General features: G+C 41.2%; 1 protein-coding gene and 1 pseudogene across 1 annotated transcript; one reads left to right on the top strand and one right to left on the bottom strand.

The window, feature by feature from the left end:
* Positions 1-8,149: 8,149 nt before the first annotated feature.
* Positions 8,150-9,259, bottom strand: foxe3 (forkhead box E3). Its single transcript, XM_066643272.1, has one exon. The coding sequence runs from the start codon at positions 9,257-9,259 to the stop codon at positions 8,150-8,152; it is 1,110 nt and encodes a 369-aa protein (XP_066499369.1).
* A 4,055-nt stretch (positions 9,260-13,314) lies between these two features.
* LOC136665625 (RNA-binding protein 25-like) overlaps positions 13,315-14,913 on the top strand; it is a 31,264-nt pseudogene continuing 29,665 nt past the window's right edge.

Genomic DNA, 14,913 nt, shown 5'->3' with positions numbered 1-14,913 from the left:
ACTGCATTAGAAGATGTAGGATATAAAGGTTTCATAAAATGTAATAACACATTTTTACAGGACTGCATTACAGGATGAAGGATATAAGGTTTCATAAAATGTAATAACACATTTATACAGGACTGCATTAGAGGATGTAGGATATAAGGTTTCATAAAATGTAATAACACATTTATACAGGACTGAATTAGAGGATGTAGGATATAAGGTTTCATAAAATGTAATAACACATTTATACAGGACTGCATTAGAGGATGTAGGATATAAGGTTTCATAAAATTTAATAACACATTTATACAGGACTGCATTAGAGGATGTAGGATATAAAGGTTTCATAAAATGTAATAACACATTTTTACAGGACTGCATTACAGGATGAAGGATATAAGGTTTCATAAAATGTAATAACACATTTATACAGGACTGCATTACAGGATGTAGGGTATAAGGTTTCATAAAATGTAATACCACATTTATACAGGACTGCATTACAGGATGTAGGATATAAGGTTTCATAAAATGTAATAACACATTTATACAGGACTGCATTACAGGAGGTAGGATATAAGGTTTCATAAAATGTAATAACACGTTTATACAGGACTGAATTAGAGGATGTAGGATTATAAGGTTTCATAAAATGTAATAACACATTTATACAGGACTGCATTAGAGGATGTAGGATTATAAGGTTTCATAAAATGTAATAACACGTTTATACAGGACTGCATTACCGGATGTAGGATATAAGGTTTCATAAAATGTAATAATACATTTATACAGGACTGCATTACAGGAAGTAGGATATAAGGTTTCATAAAATGTAATAACACGTTTATACAGGACTGAATTAGAGGATGTAGGATATAAGGTTTCATAAAATGTAATAACACATTTATACAGGACTGCATTAGAGGATGTAGGATATAAGGTTTCATAAAATGTAATAACACATTTATACAGGACTGCATTAGAGGATGAAGGATATAAGGTTTCATAAAATGTAATAACACATTTATACAGGACTGCATTAGAGGATGTAGGATATAAGGTTTCATAAAATGTAATAACACATTTATACAGGACTGCATTAGAGGGTGTAGGATATAATGTTTCATGAAATGTAATAACACATTTTTACAGGACTGCATTACAGGATGTAGGATATAAGGTTTCATAAAATGTAATAACACATTTATACAGGACTGCATTAGAGGATGTAGGGTATAAGGTTTCATAAATTGTAATACCACGTTTATACAGGACTGCATTAGAGGATGAATGATATAAGGTTTCATAAAATGTAATAACACATTTATACATGACTGCATTATCGGATGTAGGATATAAGGTTTCATAAAATGTAATAACACATTTATACAGGACTGAATTAGAGGATGTAGGATATAAGGTTTCATAAAATGTAATAACACATTTATACAGGACTGCATTAGAGGATGTACGATATAAGGTTTCATAAAATGTAATAACACATTTATACAGGACTGCATTAGAGGATGTAGGGTATAAGGTTTCATAAATTGTAATACCACGTTTATACAGGACTGCATTAGAGGATGAAGGATATAAGGTTTCATAAAATGTAATAACACATTTATACATGACTGCATTATCGGATGTAGGATATAAGGTTTCATAAAATGTAATAACACATTTATACAGGACTGAATTAGAGGATGTAGGATATAAGGTTTCATAAAATGTAATAACACATTTATACAGGACTGCATTAGAGGATGTACGATATAAGGTTTCATAAAATGTAATAACACATTTATACAGGACTGCATTAGAAGATGTAGGATATAAAGGTTTCATAAAATGTAATAACACATTTTTACAGGACTGCATTACAGGATGAAGGATATAAGGTTTCATAAAATGTAATAACACATTTATACAGGACTGCATTACAGGATGTAGGGTATAAGGTTTCATAAAATGTAATACCACGTTTATACAGGACTGCATTAGAGGATGTAGGATTATAAGGTTTCATAAAATGTAATAACACGTTTATACAGGACTGCATTACAGGATGTAGGATTATAAGGTTTCATAAAATGTAATAACACATTTATACAGGACTGCATTAGAGGATGTAGGATATAAGGTTTCATAAAATGTAATAACACATTTATACAGGACTGAATTAGAGGATGTAGGATATAAGGTTTCATAAAATGTAATAACACATTTATACAGGACTGCATTAGAGGATGTAGGATATAAGGTTTCATAAAATTTAATAACACATTTATACAGGACTGCATTAGAGGATGTAGGATATAAAGGTTTCATAAAATGTAATAACACATTTTTACAGGACTGCATTACAGGATGAAGGATATAAGGTTTCATAAAATGTAATAACACATTTATACAGGACTGCATTACAGGATGTAGGGTATAAGGTTTCATAAAATGTAATACCACGTTTATACAGGACTGCATTACAGGATGTAGGATATAAGGTTTCATAAAATGTAATAACACATTTATACAGGACTGCATTACAGGAGGTAGGATATAAGGTTTCATAAAATGTAATAACACGTTTATACAGGACTGAATTAGAGGATGTAGGATTATAAGGTTTCATAAAATGTAATAACACATTTATACAGGACTGCATTAGAGGATGTAGGATTATAAGGTTTCATAAAATGTAATAACACGTTTATACAGGACTGCATTACCGGATGTAGGATATAAGGTTTCATAAAATGTAATAATACATTTATACAGGACTGCATTACAGGAAGTAGGATATAAGGTTTCATAAAATGTAATAACACGTTTATACAGGACTGAATTAGAGGATGTAGGATATAAGGTTTCATAAAATGTAATAACACATTTATACAGGACTGCATTAGAGGATGTAGGATATAAGGTTTCATAAAATGTAATAACACATTTATACAGGACTGCATTAGAGGATGAAGGATATAAGGTTTCATAAAATGTAATAACACATTTATACAGGACTGCATTAGAGGATGTAGGATATAAGGTTTCATAAAATGTAATAACACATTTATACAGGACTGCATTAGAGGGTGTAGGATATAATGTTTCATGAAATGTAATAACACATTTTTACAGGACTGCATTACAGGATGTAGGATATAAGGTTTCATAAAATGTAATAACACATTTATACAGGACTGCATTAGAGGATGTAGGGTATAAGGTTTCATAAATTGTAATACCACGTTTATACAGGACTGCATTAGAGGATGAATGATATAAGGTTTCATAAAATGTAATAACACATTTATACATGACTGCATTATCGGATGTAGGATATAAGGTTTCATAAAATGTAATAACACATTTATACAGGACTGAATTAGAGGATGTAGGATATAAGGTTTCATAAAATGTAATAACACATTTATACAGGACTGCATTAGAGGATGTACGATATAAGGTTTCATAAAATGTAATAACACATTTATACAGGACTGCATTAGAAGATGTAGGATATAAAGGTTTCATAAAATGTAATAACACATTTTTACAGGACTGCATTACAGGATGAAGGATATAAGGTTTCATAAAATGTAATAACACATTTATACAGGACTGCATTACAGGATGTAGGGTATAAGGTTTCATAAAATGTAATACCACGTTTATACAGGACTGCATTAGAGGATGTAGGATTATAAGGTTTCATAAAATGTAATAACACGTTTATACAGGACTGCATTACAGGATGTAGGATTATAAGGTTTCATAAAATGTAATAACACATTTATACAGGACTGCATTAGAGGATGTAGGATATAAGGTTTCATAAAATGTAATAACACATTTATACAGGACTGAATTAGAGGATGTAGGATATAAGGTTTCATAAAATGTAATAACACATTTATACAGGACTGCATTAGAGGATGTAGGATATAAGGTTTCATAAAATTTAATAACACATTTATACAGGACTGCATTAGAGGATGTAGGATATAAAGGTTTCATAAAATGTAATAACACATTTTTACAGGACTGCATTACAGGATGAAGGATATAAGGTTTCATAAAATGTAATAACACATTTATACAGGACTGCATTACAGGATGTAGGGTATAAGGTTTCATAAAATGTAATACCACGTTTATACAGGACTGCATTACAGGATGTAGGATATAAGGTTTCATAAAATGTAATAACACATTTATACAGGACTGCATTACAGGAGGTAGGATATAAGGTTTCATAAAATGTAATAACACGTTTATACAGGACTGAATTAGAGGATGTAGGATTATAAGGTTTCATAAAATGTAATAACACATTTATACAGGACTGCATTAGAGGATGTAGGATTATAAGGTTTCATAAAATGTAATAACACGTTTATACAGGACTGCATTACCGGATGTAGGATATAAGGTTTCATAAAATGTAATAATACATTTATACAGGACTGCATTACAAGAAGTAGGATATAAGGTTTCATAAAATGTAATAACACGTTTATACAGGACTGAATTAGAGGATGTAGGATTATAAGGTTTCATAAAATGTAATAACACATTTATACAGGACTGCATTACAGGATGTAGGATTATAAGGTTTCATAAAATGTAATAACACATTTATACAGGACTGCATTACAGGATGTAGGATTATAAGGTTTCATAAAATGTAATAACACATTTATACAGGACTGCATTGCAGGATGTAGGATTATAAGGTTTCATAAAATGTAATAACACATTTATACAGGACTGAATTACAGGATGTAGGATATAAGAGTTCATAAAATGTAATATCACATTTATACAGGATTGCATTACAGGAGGGGAGTTAATAGCTTTGGAATGGCTGCCATCTAGTGGCCAGAAAACATGACGCAGCCGCTTTGCAAACGAGGTAAACTTTCATCCCACGTTATAGGAAGTTTCTGTATTAACTGTGTAATTACAGGTTAATTATACACATAATAGCCACACACCCTCCACAGCCAGACAACAGAGACTTAACAGCCCCACCACAGCGGTGTCACCCCAACACTGCCCCAAAAACCCTTCAGCTCCATGAGAGCTCTGCACACGACATTACAGTTATTTCTGATCAATCAATCAGATTTATTGATCTATCATTGTTCAAATAAACTGAATTATATCTGTACACATGTAACTAAAAACACTTTATAAACAAATTAAATAAGAGACAAAAATAAGGCAAAATTAAAGAAATATAGTAAAGTAAATCAGAATAAATACAAAAAATTAAACAAATAACATGTATTTAATATAAAACGAGTAAAACACTAAGACACTGTGGAGGTGTGGAAGGGAAGCCTTGAGGAAGCCCTTGAAGACGGAAGCAGCAAAGTGAAAGGAGGGAAGGCAGAGGCAGTCGCTCGGCACCTGAGGGCCACCGTAGGTTCTAAACCTTCTGGGAAAGAGAGGGGTGAGGGAGGGGGATCAAGTTGCTGGCAATGTGCAACTAAATACTACACGAGGCATCTTTAACGGCGCCATACACGGGATGAAGTGTAGGGCTGCAGTTGCTACTGTGACCGCACGGTGGCGCTCCTGCTCCAGAAAAACATTTTCCTCGCTTTTAAAGTGTAGATTTTTCCTCCTTTTGAAACGCTTTGAAGCTCAGTTTGTGATGAAACCCACAGAAGAGAGAACAACTGGAGGAAACCTACATTAATTCAGAGTTAATCAGGTTTTATTTGAAGTGGAATCTGAGCCTCACGCTTAGCATCGCGTTCTGAAACGTCCACGACTAAAGCACCCTGCGAAACATGAACTCGGCCTCAGTGAAGACACAGTTACTATCAGTTACTGAGGCGTCCTTCCACACAGAAGCTCAGAGAAACCACGGCGTTATTCAGTGCTGGTGCATCTCCTGCTTCATTATCATTATATTTATTTATTATAATTACCATCATATTCCACAGTTTTGATTGGATGTAAAGTGTAATTGAACTGTGGTAATAACAGACTGAGCTCTACGTTTTCATTTATTACTTTTTCTATTGCCTTTTCTAATTATTAACAATGTTTAATTAAAAAAATATATTTTAAATGTTTATTACATACAATAGCAGAGTTTATTACAGGTTTATTACAGGTTTACTAGGTTTTATAAGTATAATGTGATATATTATTTTATATGGTGTATAATTATATTGTTTACAGAAAGAAAGAAGCAGAAATGTAACATTGTATTAAACTGTTATTAACGTGTAATAAACAGTGTTAATAAAAATGTAATTATGAATACGATGATGGAGAATGATGGTTGTTGTTATAATAGATAATATTAATAAGTAAAAGTCCTGGAAGAAGACGTAGTAGAAGTAGAAAAGCAGTAGAAAACGCAAAAGCAGAAAAATAACAGAAACAAAATGTTTTTTTACACAAAAGTAGTTTATTACTTTAAAGATATTTACAGCTGGAAACGGTAAAAAATGAAAGAGAAAAGAGTAAATAAACGGAGAATGTCCTGATGGCCATATCATTTCCCATGGGCCATATTTAATAAAGCATAAAATATACAGCAGTGAGACTCAGAGCAAAGAGAGAGACGTTTCTGTGCAGTGTTCGCTGCTTGTGACAGAGACTGGGGTTTAAACCCGACTGAAAGACCTGTCCGTACCTTCACGGTTACACTTGGTGGTGGTGGGCCCTGGAGGAAACCCCTCAGTCTTTGAGAGAACACACCCCGCTCCTCACAGACTCCATTCGTTTTATTTAGAAACTCAAAAAGCCAAGTCACTACAGCCGCTCTCTAAGGCCATCGCATGAGGAGGAGCTGCTGGAGCTGATGCTGGAAGCAGGAGAGATGTGAACCTCTTTGACTAAAGTCCACATTGTGAGAGTTGTACTGCTCTGGCCGGAGCCTCTCTAGAACCGCGGGGGAGCTAGTACCTACCGAAAGTGGCCCAGGGGAAGCAGTGACAGGGGAGTGGACACGAGCTCGTCCGCTCTGATCCCACAGAAGAGTTAACCCTGGCTCTGATAGAGAGGGTCAGAACACACAGGTCAGTGCGGCGGGACCCTGGGTTCTGTTGTGTATCCATGTATCACCCCGTCGGCGCCACACTGGTGCTCCTCTCTGGGACCACCTCTCGGACCTGGGACCACGCCACAGAAGCAGATATTTTGAAGAGTTCAAAGTGGCTCAGATCGTTCTCCTGCTTCTAACATCGACTTCAAGGACTGACCCTGCACCGTCGACCAATGGGCTGCTCCAGAAAGTAAAAAGGCCTCCCCAGGGTGTTGTTCCAACTGCTGGGTTTGTTTACGGAGCTCCAACCCACAGCAGAAGTGTCCAGGCTTCTTCTAAATTGTTTTACTTTCTGGACTTTAACTTCACAACTGGCTACAGACGTGAAACACTTACAGAAAATGAATGTATTAATGAATGAATGAATACCATTCTTACACAATTAAAAATGACGGCTCTACGTGGGTTCTATGGTTCTATATAGAACCCTGAACAAACTAAAGGAGTCTTTGCAGCGTAAATAACATACGCATGTTCTTCAGATTGAAGGAGAATGGGCTACAGATGGTTCACCTTTTAGAGAAGGACTCCAAATACGGTTCTACAGTTGTTACGATGTCAAGCTCGTTAGAAGAACCATAGAACCCTTTTAACACCCCCTACACAACGCCGAGAGGCCTTTAGTCCTGCAGAACGTTCTTCAGATGTTCAGGTTCTCTATAGACCCCTTGTTTTTTTACTAAAGCACCTTTGTAGAACCATCGTTTTTAAGTGTGGAGCAAAAGCATCCCTGAAATCCAGATGTTTTGTTACTACTTTACAGATGTTATTGTTGATTCATTTTGACCTTTCATCTGCTCCGACAGAGTAAGTGCTGTCCTTTAGGGTCAGTGTGAGACATGGGAGTGTCTCTGACCACAGTTCTGCCCCCAGTGGACCTGGTTTAAAGGTGTGTGTCACCTCCACATCAAGCAGGACCCCGGCTTTTAACAAAGGCCCTGCCGAAAGCAGGTAGACGGCTGGAAGGTGCTGTGAAATAAAGGCCTGTGAGAACCACTCTAGCTCCGTATTGAAGCATGTTTGTGTAACTGCCCGTCGAGTCTGTGCTGGCTGCTGTGCACGCTCCTGTCCCACAGATGTTCAGCAGTGTCACATGTAGCGCTCGAGCCCGCCGCCGTAGCTCCCCTGGCGCGCGTACGTATGCGCACCGTAGGCCTCGTGCTTGCCGCAGTAGAGCTGCGCCGGAGCCGGCGCTGAGAACTGCGGCGAAGCCTGGGAGCTCACGCTGACGCTCTGCGCGTTCACGCTCACCGTCTGCTGCTGCTGCTGTTGCTGCTGCTGCTGCTGCTCCACGTCTCCGCCACCGCCTCCGAGCCCCAGGCTGAGGCAGTGTCCGTGCGCGTGCACGTTGATCTCGGGCATCTGCTGGCTGATGAGGTCGTCGATGCTGAAAGTCCGGTGCTGGTACTGGTACTGAGGATGAGGATGATGAAGCACCTGCGAGCCGTACGCCGCCGGGTACAGGGCTGGGTGCGCGTGCACGTGGTGGTGTTGGTGGTGCTGGTGCGCGTGCACGTGCTGGTGGTGCTGATGCTGGTGCGCGTGCATGGGGAGGTGGTGGTGGTGATGGTGGTGGTGGTGGTGGTAGGCGGCGGAGGCGGCGCTGGCGGCGTCCGCGCGTTTGAAGCGTTTGCGCCTGCGCAGGAAGCTGCCGTTGTCGAACATGTCCTCGGCGGCGGGGTCCAGCGTCCAGTAGTTGCCCTTGCCGGGCCGGCCGGGCTCGCGCGGGATCTTCACGAAGCAGTCGTTGAGCGTGAGGTTGTGGCGGATGGAGTTTTGCCACTTCTTGGAGTTCTCGCGATAGAACGGGAAGCGCTCGGTGATGAAGCGGTAGATGCCCCCCAGCGTGAGCCGGCGCTCGGGCGCGTGTGCGATGGCCATGGCGATGAGCGCGATGTACGAGTACGGAGGCTTGCCTCGCTGCACGGGACGCTTGCGCCGGCGCCCTCCGGAGGCGGTGGGCGCGCGCTCCTCCTCGGTGGCCTGCTGGGACTGTTGCTGTTGGTTCTGAGCGTCCGCGTCTCCGTCCTCCGTGCACGGGCTCACGGGCTTGACCCCCGGCGGCTCCTCGGGCATGAGCACCAGGGAGGACGGCGGCGCTAACGGAGAGCCCAGGCCGGCGCTGGGGCTCGCGGCCTCGGCCGGAGAGAGCTGCGCCTCCGCGGTCATGCTGAAGAAGGAGAAGCTCGCCAGATTCATAAACGGCACGTGGAAGGAGGCGCGCTTTTACGCGCGCGAGGGCTGCTTGGATGTGGCCGGGTGTGCGCGCGCTTTTACGCGCGTGAAGATGTCAGAGGTTGTAAACTACAGCTGTTAAAATCACAAGTGTGCGTTTGTGTGTGTGGTGGTGTGTGGGCGCGTGCTGGTGTGTGCGTGTGTGCCTGTTGCTTTGCGCCAGGTGTGTGTCTTTATACGCGGGGCAGAGTGACGTCACGAGCTGTGACAATGGAACTAGAGGGGTCATCTCCTAATAAGCCCGAGTAGAGGAGGTGCTGTGTGTGTGTGTGTGTGTGTGTGTGTGTGTGTGTGTGTGAGAGAGAGAGAGAGAGAGAGACATAACCTTCTCGTAAACTAATACACAACTTTATTTCCACCGATCAGCCATTGCATTAAAGCCACCCTTTTTTCTAGATTCACTGTCCATTCTTTGTAGCTGCATCTGTTGCTCTGCATACGTTTTTAGCCCCCTAGTGTCAGGAGGGCCCTCCAACCCAGAAGGTCCCCGGGGTAGGGGGAGCCCCACAGAGCAGGTGTGATGTGGTGGTGGGTCATTCTCAGCGCTGCAGTGACACTGACGTGGTGGTGGTGTGTTAGTGTGTGTTGTGCTGGTGTAGAGTGGATCAGACACAGCAGTGCTGCTGGAGTTTTTAAACCCCTCAGTGTCTGGACTGAGAACAGTCCACCGACCAAAAACATCCAGTAAACTCACAATATTAGCAGACGAACTAGTTTTTTTAGGACTTTACATCTACGAGGAGGACCAACGAGGCAGGTTTGTCTCACAGAGCGGACAGAGAGTGGACACAGGGTTAATGCTAAGAACTTTTTGTACTCCACCTAATAATAAGGTACACAGGGGATTATGGACTTAAAATATTACAGTTACAACTGAACGATACACTTTACTGTGAGAAAGTTTAAAGCGTTTAAGAAAATAAGATTTTAAAGGATATTTTTCTGGGCAGAGATTCTTTGCTCAAAAACAAAAAGTATAAAAATAGTTAAAAAAAAAAAGGATAGTGTGTGTGTGTTTGGTGTGTGTGTGTGTGTGTGTGTGTATGCGTGTGTATATGTGTGTGTGTGTGTGTGTGTGTGTATATATGTGTGTGTTTGTGTGTGTGTGTGTGTGTGTGTGTATATGTGTGTGTTTGTGTATGTGTGTGTGTGTATATGTGTGTGTTTGTGTATGTGTGTGTGTGTGCATATATGTGTGTGTGTGTGTGTATATGTGTTTGCGTATGCGTGTGTATATGTGTGTGTGTGTGTATATGTGTGTGTGTGTATATGTGTGTGTGTGTGTGTGTGTGTGGGTGTGTGTGGGTGTGTGTGCATATGTGTGTGTGTGTGTGTGTGTTTGGTGTGTGTGTGTGCGTATGCGTGTGTATATGTGTGTGTGTGTGTGTATGTGTGTGTGTGTGTGTGTGTGTGTGTGTATATGTGTGTGTGTGTGTGTGTGTATGCGTGTGTATATGTGTGTGTGTGTGTGTATATATGTGTGTGTTTGTGTGTGTGTGTGTGTGTGTATATGTGTGTGTTTGTGTATGTGTGTGTGTGTGCATATATGTGTGTGTGTGTGTGTATATGTGTTTGCGTATGCGTGTGTATATGTGTGTGTGTGTGTGTGTGGGTGTGTGTGCATATGTGTGTGTGTGTGTGTGTGTGTGTGTGTGTGTGTGTGTGTGTGTGTGTGTGTGTGTGTGAAATCCTTTACCCATTTTAACAATCAGCAAACACGGTCCCTAACGGAACCAAACGTGGGTTTTCTAGTGGTTTGCACCATTGTTGCTCTCAAAACATCTACATTTTACAAAAAAAAATAGATTTGACTGTATTTGTATTTTGTATTTTACAGTAAACGCGTGTAATTTTAGACCAGCGCTGACTGAGAAGATAAATGACTTAAAATAATAGGCGCCGAAGCACTGTAAACTCCATAAAACAACTAAAGAGCCCTTGAGGGTCCCTCCACAGCGACAGAGGAGTGCGGAAGTGAGGGTGCATTAGTGAGATCTCAGTCTTTGAGACGTGGAGTAAACACGGGAACTCTGGGAATGATATATTTTAGGTTTTATATTAAAGAAACTTGATTTATAATAAATATTACTGTTCAAAAACCCTGCTCATTAACCACTGAGAAAGGTATTAAACCAGTAAACGTTAGAGGCTACTGTCTCTGCTTTGGACACAGAGGACACAGGGGACACAGAGCGATAGTTGCTTGTGGAATACACATCCTGAGAGATGTGAGCTTTAGATAAACGGAGTGGCCCAGAGCCCGGGGCTTAAGTCCAGTCCAACACTGACCAGCGGTGAGAAAACGACAGGATTAGAAGGAGCTGGACAGAGTGGGACGACTCTTTGGGTCACTTTAGTGCCAGAGTTACAGAGCTGTGTCATGTGTAAAGATAAAGATAAAGGTAAAGATAGAGATGAGGCACATCTGGGGAGGTCTGTGTAAAGAATGAGGCACAGGTTTAGACCGAGGTTTGTGAATATACTCATAGAAAAGGTCAAAATCACACTCTCTCCCCCTCTCCCTCTCGCTCTCGGCTGGTCTCTCGCCGTTGGCTCTGGCTGCAGCTGTGGATCTAGGCTAGAAACAACACCCAGAGTGTTTCTAACCCACAGTCAAACCCAACGTTCAATCCAGCGACTGAAAAATAAAAACAAGCCTCTGAAAACAGCACTTGAGCTGTCCAAGCTTTTACGGCAGAAAAGTCAATACGGCCACTTCTCTCCTCTCCCTCCTTCTTTTTTTCGAGCGAAAGTTGGGCAGCGGGAGAGTTCAGGTGTCATCTAGCCCTCGTTCATTAATAACAGCTTTATAACACATGATATTACAACTTCAGACGTTGTTCAGACGCCGGAGAAGAGGAGAGTTCGGGAAGCTACGTGACCCCTGTGTGAGGGGGAGTCTCCAGACCTTATTCACAGAGGTTTACTCCAACAAGCCTCAGGGTGTGGAGCTCCCGATGTGGGGAGGTGTAGGGGTCTCTCAGCTTTAGGAATCCTGCATCTCCATTAAGTTCATACCACACAAACATGGCCGTGTTTAAGGTGAACTCAGGGGGAATGTTTTGTAAAAGCTTCCTGTGAATCCTTCATTGTGACGTGTGCAATATTTGATAAAGAACTGGTATAAAGCTGAACTTAGGAGGTTTCGTACATCATCGTTCTTCAGAGGAAAACGTATCTGTATTTATCACGCTGTGTGACAATGTCATGGCGAATGAACCAATAGAAAGCTCCATAGAACAAGGACAGCAGCTATATTTCTTGCTTCAATGTGCTTTATACATGTGCTATTTATGTCTATAACTGCTCATGAGAAAGAATAAAGGATTATTAATTATAAGAGTGAGAGAGAGAGAGAGAGAGAGAGAGAGAGAAAGTGAGAGAGAGTGAGAGAGAGTGGGAGAGTGAGAGAGAGAGAGAGAATGAGAGTGAGAGGGAGAGAGAGTGAGAGAATGAAAGAGAGAGAGTGTGAGAAAGAGAGGGTGAGAGAATGAAAGAGAGAGAGAGAGAGAGAGAGAGCATGAAAGAGAGAGAGAGAGAGAATGAGAGTGAGAGGGAGAGAGAGTGAGAGAATGAAAGAGAGAGAGTGTGAGAAAGAGAGGGTGAGAGAATGAAAGAGAGAGAGAGAGAGAGAGAGAGAGAGCATGAAAGAGAGAGAGAGAGTGAGAGAGAGAGAGGGAGAGAGAGAGAGAGAGAGAGAGAAAGTGAGCGAGAGAGTGGGAGAGTGAGAGAGTGAGAGAGTGAGAGAGAGTGAGAGAGAGAGTGGGAGAGAGAGAGAGAGTGGGAGAGAGAGAGAGAGAGAGAGAGAGAGAGAATGAGAGAGAGAGAGAGTGTGTGAGAGAGAGAGAATGAGAGAGAGAGAGAAAGAGAGCGAGAGAGTGTGAGAGTGAGAGAGAGTGGGAGAGAGAGAGAGAGAGAGAGAGAGAGAGAGAGAGAGAGAGAGAGAGTGGGAGAGTGAGAGAGAGTGGGAGAGAGAGAGAGAGAGAGAATGAGAGAGAGAGAGTGTGTGTGAGAGAGAGAGAGAGAATGAGAGAGAGAGAGAGAGAATGAAAGAGAGAGAAAGTGAGAGAGAGAGAATGAAAGCGAGAGAGAGAGAGTGAGAGAGTGAGAGAAAGAGAGAGAGAGAGAAAGAGAGAGAGAGTGAGAGAGAGAGAGAGAGAGAGAGAGAGAGAGAGCTTTAAAAAGCTTGAGCAGTGATTTTAAAGAATGCATTAAAAGCCTTGACATCATTATTTTACAGGAGACATGGTGCAAGGCAGACATCGTCACTCACTGTCCCAAAGGGTACAGAGAAATCATAGTCCCACCACAAAAACTGAGCACAGTTCGCCAAGGAAGATACTCAGGAGGGTTAATCCTCTGGTACAAAGAAAACCTACATCAAAATATACACACATTAAAAACAGGAAAATATTCTATTTGGATTAAAATCAGAAACACAGTAGTCTCTTCACAGAAAGATATATTCCTCTGTGCTGTATACATCCCACCCTCAGAGTCCCCGTACTACTCTGAAGACATGTTCTCTGAGTTGGAGAGAGAGGCGTGCCATTTCCAGGCCCAGGGAAATGTGCTCGTCTGTGGGGACCTGAACGCAAGGACAGGGACACTACCAGATTACACACACATACACACAGACAACTTTAATCCAAACAAAATACCTTTCATTAACAATTCTCTGTGCCCCCACAGAAACAACTACGATGGCGTTGTAAACAGAAACGGAAAGGAACTGCTGCAGCTCTGTCAGAGCCTGGGTCTGTACCTGGTCAACGGTAGGACACGAGGGGACTCTTTGGGACGATATACATTTTGCTCACCTCTTGGGAACAGTACAGTAGATTATATGATCACAGATTTAGACCCTTTCTCTCTCAGTGCGTTCACTGTTAAACCACTAACCCCTCTGTCTGACCACAGCCAAATCACTGTGTTCATTAAACGGACAGAGACTAACAGCACCGCACACGCACGGCCCAGTGAGCTGTACACCATCCGGAGACCTTACAGATGGGCCCCAAACAGCACCCAAGAGTTCCAGAAAGCAATCGGGCACCAGGAAATTCAAACACTTTTAGACAACTTTCTGGACGCCACCTACACTCACAGTAACGAAGGCGTCGATCTGGCCGTTAGAAACTTTAATTGGATTTTTCACAAAGCAGCTGAAAAGGCAAAACTGAAACTGAAAAGCACATCAAAACCTAACTTCAAAAAAGAAAATGACTGGTTCGACCAAGAATGTCAAAATTTGCGTAAAAAACTTAGACATTTATCAAATCAGAAACACAGAGATCCAAACAACACCCACATACGCCTTCTTTACTGTGAGACACTAAAGACGTATAAACGTACACTCAGAACCAAAAAAGCTCAGTACGCCACAAAGCACCTGGCACTAATCGAGGAGTCCATCAGAACAAACCAGTTCTGGACAAATTGGAAGAACCTAAAAAAGAAAGACTATGAAGAATTGGCGATTCAAAACGGAGAGACATGGACCAACCACTTCCAAACACTCTTCAAAAAAGTAGAATTAGATCCAAATTCTGAACAAAACACAATAAACACAAAACTTGAACAATTAGAAATAGTGATAAAAGAAAACCAGAACCCAC

This window comes from Hoplias malabaricus, chromosome 14 (assembly GCF_029633855.1).
Source record: "Hoplias malabaricus isolate fHopMal1 chromosome 14, fHopMal1.hap1, whole genome shotgun sequence".
NCBI classification, from domain to species: Eukaryota; Metazoa; Chordata; class Actinopteri; order Characiformes; family Erythrinidae; genus Hoplias; species Hoplias malabaricus.
Note: the sequence above shows the minus strand (reverse complement) of the source record. Positions and strands in the feature narration are given on the sequence as shown.